Genomic DNA, 9,265 nt, shown 5'->3' with positions numbered 1-9,265 from the left:
ATGTTCTCCTTAGTGTATCTTTTATACTCATTCAACTATCAGTAGAATCAACATACTTTCTCATCCCTTATACATATATAATTTTATCTGCTTAATCACATTCATTAGGGTTTCCCTAATTTTGTCTCATCCATTCAATCACATCTTGACTTACATTCATTAAATCTATCACTCCAACAAGTATTTAATGAGGTTACAAGTAAAGTGGGTTTAACTATGGAGGAAACTATGTAGTTAAGCATGCTCTGGTCATAGTAGTATTGGGATGGGAGACCTCTCGAGAAGTCCTAGAGCTTCATCTCTATGAGCATCACATAGATCCAACAAGTGCCAAGTGTTCCATTTATTCTCATGAAAGATGGATTCTTGTTGAATCACTATTCATGAAACATGGGTCAATGAGTTTAACTCAAAAACTACACAATTATATCATGATAGCAATATTGTAATTTGACTTGTTGTGGAAATTATCTCCTACTTATCAACATTTAATGAACCATGCCAACTTTAATTCTCCTTAAAACTAGAACTTGGATCACAAATCTTTTATTAAATCTTCTCCATGCAATGTTACCTAATTAATTTCTATCAGAGAAAAAGTTAATTTAATTTCATTAATTAAATTACCTTTTCTCCCTTCTTAAGATTTCACTTTATGCACTTTTTGCATTCACATTTAATAATTATTTAGTAATTATTAAATGGCTTTTACCTTTTAGGTTACCCTTTTTGGGTTTTGATTTGCTTATAAGGATAGATCGTTTGTAAACATCTTATATCTTTTCTTTATTTGAGAATACAATTTGTATGTTTTAAGAACAAACCCTTATCTCTTCTTGTCTTTTTCTTCTTTGTGATAGGTTTTCTACATGCAGGTATTCAAAGGCTTCGTGGATTTGATTTGTATATTTGCTCAAATCCTTCATAGTATCAAAGCTAGATCTATTGTAGCTTGTTTGGTATTTGAGAAAAAGGAGAACAAGGGTTTGATAGATCAGATCTAGAGTTTTTTAGAGTATTTCTTGAGAAAACAATGGGTTCATTAATTTTTGGAGCAATTTGAAGCTAGTTCAGTTCACTTTCCAGAAATGTTGGTTTGTCTTCCAGCTTCTGCTCGATGATCTTTCTATCATTTTATTTTCTTTATTGCACTTTGGTGGATATCTTGGGTGCTTTAGGTCTGGGGATCATTTTTGTGGCATGGGATTTCTTCTTTTAGGTTGTATTACCTGTTGTAATAGCTCTTTGCTATTTCTGATCATTGTTGATATCATTTTTAAGCATGTTCATTCAAACACACTGAGATAAAGTGTTACTCCTTGCTTTTTTAGAATCTTTCTCATCATTATGACTTATTGTACTCGCACTACATTATAAAGTGCCATGGGGGGATAGTTGTTTTCCTTTTAGTGCCCTCTTCTTTTGTCAAGTGACTATCCCTTCCATGACATTATCCCCATGATGTGTCAATGGTATGTGCCTTTATAGGTGCCTGTACCTCTTTCTCACTCTCCATGTTCTTGGTTCTTTCTATTTTGTAGGAGTTATTGGCCCACTTTCTCAATTGCCTTTCGCCTCACCCTTGTTTGCATTAGGGGGGTTCTTTTGTTGTTTCTCATGCTTCCTTGGTTTGATTGATCAGTTCTTCATGCTTTGGTGTTTCATGTCATCTATATCTTCAAGTTCAGTTGTTTGCCTTAGTTTGCCTCTGATTTGATGTCGATTACAATCTTCTCTACCTGGTTAGGTTCTATTTCAAAGGAAGTTCTACAGATCAATAGATTTTTTTATAAAGTTTGTGACCTCTTCATGCTTCACTAATGTTTCTTCATGATCACTCTTTTGTTCCTGTTTTTTGGAACATTCTTCTAATTGAAGGCTTCTGCAATCCTTCACTAGGTTTTCAACTATCTTTTTTTGGAGTAGAGTTTTTCCCATTGGGTTTTCTCTATTTCTCCATTTCATAGAGATTTGGTTGTGATTGGGTACCTTATCAGGCCTTGTTGTTGGGACCCAAGTTTGCTTTCAACATTGCATTGTAATTTCCTTACTCTTTCTACATTGTTTGTAACTACATTGTTGCTCATCTTAAGGAGGGAGTTAGAGAAAAAGGTTAATTTAATTTCATTAACTAAACTACCTTTTCTCCCTTCTTAAGATTTCACTTTATGCACTTTTTGCATTCACATTTAATAATTATTTAGTGATTATTAAATGGGTTTTTACCGTTTAGGTTACCTTTTGTAACTTTTTAGGTTACCCTTTTTGAGTTTCGATCTCCCTATAAGGATAGATCGTTTGTAAGCATCTTATATCCTTTCTTTATCTGAGAATACAATTTGCATGTTTTTAGAGCAAACCCTTGCCTCCTTTTGTCTTTTTCTTCTCTATGACAAGTTTTCTGTATGTAGGTATTTGAGGGCTTCATGGATTTGATTTGCGTATTTTCTCAAAAGGTTAATTTAATTTCATTAATTAAATTACTTTTTCTCCCTTCTTAAGATTTCACTTTATACACTTTTTGCATTCGCATTTAATAATTATTTAGTAATTATTAAATGGCTTTTACCTTTTAGGTTACCCTTTTTGGGTTTCAATCTCCCTATATGGATAGATCATTTGTAAGCATCTTATATCATTTCTTTATTTGAGAATACAATTTGCATGTTTTTAGAGCAAACCCTTGCCTCCTCTTGTCTTTTTCTTCTCTCTGACAGGTTTTCTACATGCAAGTATTTGAGGGCTTTGTGGATTTGATTTGTGTATTTGCTCAAATCCTTCAATTTCATCTATATTTTTTACGAACAACCTTTTTTCCTTCCTTAGAATCTTCTAGTCAATCTAGATTCTCACTCAATGTTGTCCCATAATTGATTTTTCATAAAATTGTTCATTCTTTACATAATGTCATTTTTTTTTTTATTGTTGTCCTTCAATTTCTGTAAATGAAGTTAAATGGATGAATGGCACTTGACTATGACAATCTATCAAAAACTAAGTTTAGTTCTAATTTAATTCTTGAACATCTGATTTAGATTGTGTATGGTAAACAACATACATAATATAAAACAAGAAGTTCAAGCAGTAAATTCAAACGGGCTATGAAAACTCAATAAATTTGAATTCCAACTAATGTTCCTCAATGCAATACAATTTTTCCATTGTCAATACAATCACTAAATAAGTCTCTTTTACAAGTACAAATCTCTATGGACCTTGTGTTCAAATCAAAGAAAAATAGATATTCACCTTATCATATTTTCGCAATCCATTTCTATTCAATGTTGAGTTTTTGATTTTGATTGTGTGCAATTCTTCAACATCAACGTTTCAAATCACACTCGATCCATCATTAGGATGAGATGAACATTTGCACATCAATTTATCGAAACACACTGTGTGATCCACCTTCAGGATGATTCCCAAGAATTACACAATCAAAATGAGAAGCTTACTATTGAAAAACATATCATGTCAAATTTATAGCTATCAATATGAAGAGTACAATGAGATACGTAATTAAAGCTCACTTAGACTTTATCGCACCATTCATAATTACTTATAGCTATGTACAACAAGACTAAAGTGATAGAAGCAATTAATTTTCACCTAAAATTTATAAAACTCAATAATATCAATGTGTTCATTTCATTGAGAGGGCCTTGTTCTATTAGTAAAGCTGAAAGCATCGTAAGGAGCCCACCAAGAATCAAGTCTTGTTGGCATGACTCTCACATCATAAATAATAAGATCCAAATTGTCTTCCAATACTCATGCTCCCATATCAAAAAAAAAAAAAAAAAAAATCATTTAAAAAATAAATAAATCTTTACAGATCTAACATGAAAACCAATGACAACCATTTGATAGAGTCAAATTCTTCCCTCCCCCGTCAATGCCAAGGTTCATTTTTCCAAACTAATGTTTCTTTCTACTTCAAAATCCAACAAAAATATGCATTTTGGACCTAGCTCTAATATCTAGAGTAGATTGTTAAATTCACCACATATTTAATATATTAGCTAGTCGACAAACTTCCCCTCCCTTCTCTCCTTCATTTGCACGGACGGTAATAAAATATCACAACTATCTTTGTCACGGTATTCCGATTCTTCTGTTAGAGCGAATGAATCACTATAAACATAATAATCCCAACACAGGAACACAGAAGTCTAAAACTTTTTCATTCAATGGATCTCCCAATTCGATATTGGCACGAGAAAAATCTCTTTTGGGATAAGCAAAAGCCTTTTGGCAGTTAAGACTTGGACAGAGATACCTATTGACATCCATACCTGCATCAAGAATTTTATTTTTTAAGCTTATCTAATATGAGGGGATCACATTGGTACTTGATCCAATTTTTAAAGAACAGGAAAATAAAAAAAATCTTGAAGAACAAGTTTCTCGTTGTTGGCATCACCAGTAGATAATAAAATATCAATACCTCAATACCAACGACAACTTGTAAATATATATTGTAGATGTATACATTTTTCTAGAGATGAGACTTCATTGAAAGTCATTGGGATTTGGCCTTTGAAGAGGCTTTCAATGGTAGACCAGATGGATTTTTCCTTTGATTTGACTGTGAACATCTCTTGTTCTTCTTATGGTGATGGGTCAAGTTGGAAATGCTGATTTTTTGAAACGCTTCCCGTACTTTATGAACAAAATCTGTACGAATGAACCATTTTCCACAAGTGGAATTAGTAACAACCATATTTCTCCTGCATTTGTTGTCTAGATATTTGTCCATGAAAGAAATTCTAGAACTCTCAGATTTGACTGAGGAGGACTTGATGTGTGCATCCGTGTTATGCTTATGCCTGTGCTGTTGGTTGTCTTTGTTTTGTTGGAGATTCTTTCTCATGCAAACGAGCTCTTGCTCTAGATTCTTGAGCCTGAAGCTTGTGGCCTCGAAATCTGCTCTCATGGCTGCTTCTTCACGACATGCTGCATCCCTTTTCAGGAGAAGCCCTAAAGGCAGTGGCTCTTCAAGGGTTTTGTTTTCGTTAGGTTTTGATGTGGAACTGAGCTGCTGTGAGAAGAAACTAGGGTTAGGATAGCAATCAGATGTTTTGGTGCTTTCTAGTCTCATGCTTCTGCTGTAGTTGCTCATCCTGCTGTTGGATCTGAGGAATTGACGTGTATGGAGCTGTTGAATGAACATCGCTTGGACTGTTAATCTCAATGGCATCAGCCCATTCTGAACTGCTCGCGTGCACGTTTCCTCTGACATTTTATGGCAGCTTAGATGCTTACATACAGACTGCCTCTCTTGCTGAGAGACCTCAGGATGTGCCTGCATAGTTAGAAACATTCTACTTATCATACTCCATAAAAGAAACCGAATAAAAGTAATTTTGAGCAATTGTCATCGGAACATTTAACAGTGAAACCCTGAAAAAGGATAGAGAATTAAGTTAGGACAATGGTTGGTATTAACAGTTATCTTTCCCTTTTCAATCATTTAACAATGAAACCCTGAAAAAGGACAGAGAATTGTGTTAGGGAAATGGTTGGTATTAACAGTTACCTTTCTCTTCCCAATCATTTAACAATGAAACCCTGAAAAAGATAGAGAATTGTGTTGGGGAAATGGTTGGTATTAACTGTTATCTTTAATTTTTCAATCATCGTTCATAAAAAGCTCTAAAAAATGATCATGCATGTACTAATAGTCGATCACATATGTACTAATAATTGATCATTTTTTAGTTTTCTTAGTTGCTGATTGGTCCATTTGTGAAAAAAGTACTACTTTTTGGATGAGTGACTATTGGGGGGTCTTAGTGGCAGTTTTTCGGGTGAACAATTTAAAATGACACTTTTAGACCACCTCGCCTCTATGAGTTCTACAGAGAGCTCCATAAATGTGGGAAAACCGAAAGGTTAGCTTTAAGCTCTTCACTCACCTCTGGGGGTTCAACGAAAGAATCAGCAAATTTTAACATATAAATTAGGAACTGTAGCTGCGCAAAGCTAGCCTAGGCGGCAACTGGATCATTTCCCCTATATTGGAGGTACACCATTCAAATTTGAGTGGTCTCCAACCCAAGACCTGAGGGTAACCCATGACCTCAAGCTCGACCTCTACATCAGACAGACTTGGCCACTACAGCAGACGGGACTAGACTATTCGCCCAAGAGGATTGCATTTTCAACTATCAATGGGAAGGAAAAGAATAACCATCCTTGCAGTTCAAGAGGATAAGATATTGTCAGTTGAATCAAACATTCGTTAGAGAACTAAATAATCAAATGAAAATCATCCACATCTTACCTGAATATTCTAGGAATATTACCACCATAAATTCATAAACATTAACTGGGTCCCTAATCTTTAAGCAATATAAAATTCTTAGAATGCTTGCTGATATTCTATTGAGGGTCCAACAGAGTTCTTACCATCAAATATGCGTGAGCTGCTTTGGACAGCATATCATGAGTACACCGAGCAGATGCCGGTATAATTTCTACAAGCTCCAAAAACTCGCTTGGGCTTAACCCTGCATCAAATGCTATGTGAACCAGATACTCATCCCACATATTAGCAATAGTGGATACTGTGTTCTTGTTAAAGCTACAACAACTATTAGAGCTCTGTTCCAGTGCTTCCTCAGATCCCAAACTTAACTCGGCAGATTCATCTGTTCTGCAATTGATATATTCTTGAGCAATGAACATGGAAAAGATGTTTCTCATGCTTTCAACTTCAGGGCTGAATGCAATACTGATATCAATCTTGATTTCCATGGGTACGGGCAACAAAAAATCTTCAATAGTTGCAAGATCTAGCTGAGAAGCAATCTTAGCTTGTAATTGGGCCTTACTTTCGTCACTAGATCCACAAATCAAAGCTTCAGAGAGCAGGGAAAACAAAATATGAATGGGTATTACATTAGATCTTCTTCCCAATGGCAGCAACCTTATAATACCTTCCAGCAATCTACATTTCAGTGTACTATTCCCACTATGACACATGTTAGAAAGAATCCATTTGTTTCCATACATAATTATAACAGGGCTGACGTATTTTTCTTTCATCCCTTGTCTACGCATAGAAGCTATTATCCTTTCAAAAAGCTGGAACGGAAGTACCAAGAGGTCCTCAATCCACCAGTCTTTGGCCGATTCTTCTCTAAAACTCAAATCACTAAAAAACTGACATTCAGCTGCCATTGCAGACTTGGTTCTTTTATGCTCTGGATCAAGAACTTCCATGGAAGCCATGAAAGCGAGTGATTCAATGCATCTGCTCACAATAAGAAGCTCATCTGCCAAGGGAAGCAAAGACTGGCATTTCTGAAGCACAATCAGAGTGTCTTCCCAGCTCTGCAACACCACCTGAGTAAGATACAAATCACTTCTTTCACATAGATTTCCTCTTCCAAATTCTTCAATCATTTCGAAAAACTCTGCCGCACATCTTAAGGCTGCAACATTTAGTGGATCCATGAGAATGGTGGCGCCATAGCAAAACAGAACAAGTTGTTCAAATATCTCAACCCCGGCAGGACATGATTTGGGTAACACAATTTCTGAGGACTCTGACAGCTTCCTTTTCAGGTAGCCACTCCTGGTAACAAGTGGATACTACACACAAAAAAGTCATTCATATTTCATACAATGAAAGCAGATTTTAGCCTCAAATCCAATTAAAACTACATTAAAATCTTGTCATCACCTTATGGAGTCTGTAACAGCGATTCTCCAAGTGAACTGCAACTGTTGTAGGCAATCCAGTGGCTTCACACCTGAAAGAAAAACCCATTAGAATTATCATCTCTATTGATGCAAACAGAAAATTTTGGACCATGGCATGAAAATCCCTAAAACCCAATAAATTCATCTCTTAACAATTAATGGTTGTCAATTAGTCCTCCTAAGAGATGGTGCTTTAGAGGAATAATATGGAGATTAACTGAAAGCCCATATTAGATAAAACAATGTTTCCTTATCAACTTTCAAATCTACATCAAACTATGAAACTATATCTTACAAATCATTAACCTGTAGCATAGAAGTTTCCACTTATAGTACACCCATATCATACAATGACCTTTCTTCACGACCAGAACAATTATTGGACTAGAATGTTACCATTTCCATATTGTTTTCTCAAGCTCTGATTCAGGAGTTGAAACTGAAACGTCACTTGACTTTGCAACCTTATTCATCATGAATTCTTTTGCCTTGTTCCAGTAGAAAGTGGAAGGAGATTCTAACAGGCCACGCACATTTTCCTTTGATTCTCAGTGCTTCTATTAAGAGCTCCAATTCAGGCTAATATTGACTTAAAACTTCCATTTCAATCACATCAATTGCATAATGGTATCATTTCCCTTCTGGTATTGACGTACAGCCCAAGCATGAGATTTTTTAATCAATCCAAGATATATTATTTGGAAAATAAGTTTTGCTTCCTAATGCTTTTACCAAGATCTCATGGAAGCAATGAGAAGTATTTTCAAGACTTCTCGGAAATGGAAGTCAAGATGAACTTCCTCGATTGTGATGGCAATTGTATTTTTTTAAAGGTTACATCAATCCTTGCAATTTGACTGGAAGAGTCCATCCTTCGATTTTTGATGAGTGAGATATAGAGCAATCTTCTTTTACTCGCATGAAATTCTTCTTTTAGTCACATAAAATTATGTGCTTGAACTCTCTGCTTGGATCACATCCGACCCAGTGGTGAAATTCGCAAACATGTGGGTAGACAAATAGTTTTCATTATTTTATTATTATTATTTCTATTTTGTTTTATATAAGTATTATTAGTTTAAATTCTGTAATCTGTTAGAAATATGCCAATCTATAGTATGAATTGATGCCTAATGTATTTATTAGGATGTTTGGAATTATTGTGTTTTTTATTTTTGTTTTTTGGCTCATTCAATAGATTATATTAATTGAATTATGATTTTTTTATTCGTATATGCATTTGAGTAGACTATATTAATTGAATTATGATTTTTTTATTCGTATATGCATTTGAGGATGAGTTAAGAGGTTGTTATGGGTCTTATCATGTCCTTTTAACATCTGCATAAGTAATTTGCATTGGAGGATATTTTTAGCAAATTAGTCACTGTGCTTTGATATTTTTCCGTACATAAAGTTTGATGTTGTCTTTCGAGGTTGTTGTGATTGAGTGCATTTTATTTGAATCATTTGAGTAAGGCACATTGTAATATATTTAGGTCCCCTTTATCTCCTAGAGTGGACTATATTGAGCTCACGTGTTCATAGTGGCCAA

At 34.8% G+C, this 9,265-nt stretch overlaps 1 protein-coding gene across 1 annotated transcript; it reads right to left on the bottom strand.

The window, feature by feature from the left end:
• Nucleotides 1-4,522: 4,522 nt before the first annotated feature.
• LOC149540307 (BTB/POZ domain-containing protein At5g48130-like) lies at nucleotides 4,523-8,186 on the bottom strand. Its single transcript, XM_089799551.1, has 4 exons — nucleotides 8,107-8,186; nucleotides 7,691-7,760; nucleotides 6,412-7,599; nucleotides 4,523-5,305 (listed from the first exon to the last, which is right to left on the bottom strand). Exons 1-4 carry the CDS (start codon nucleotides 8,184-8,186, stop codon nucleotides 4,523-4,525), a joined length of 2,121 nt encoding a protein of 706 aa, XP_089655677.1.
• Nucleotides 8,187-9,265: the final 1,079 nt, after the last annotated feature.

This window comes from Cupressus sempervirens, chromosome 9, assembly GCF_028749045.1.
Source record: "Cupressus sempervirens isolate cs-2001-9-10 chromosome 9, ASM2874904v1, whole genome shotgun sequence".
Classification (NCBI taxonomy): Eukaryota; Viridiplantae; Streptophyta; class Pinopsida; order Cupressales; family Cupressaceae; genus Cupressus; species Cupressus sempervirens.
This window is presented reverse-complemented; position numbering and strand designations above follow the sequence as displayed.

Excerpts from the sequence above, each read along its gene's own strand:
- LOC149540307 (XM_089799551.1), bottom strand. The coding sequence starts at position 8,186 with ATGATGAATAAGGTTGCAAAGTCAAGTGACGTTTCAGTTTCAACTCCT. Across the intron at positions 7,761-8,106 it reads GAGAAAACAATATGGAAATG|GTGTGAAGCCACTGGATTGC; the intron begins GTAACATTCTAG and ends TTTTTCTTTCAG. Across the intron at positions 5,306-6,411 it reads CAGCTCACGCATATTTGATG|GCACATCCTGAGGTCTCTCA; the intron begins GTAAGAACTCTG and ends CTAACTATGCAG.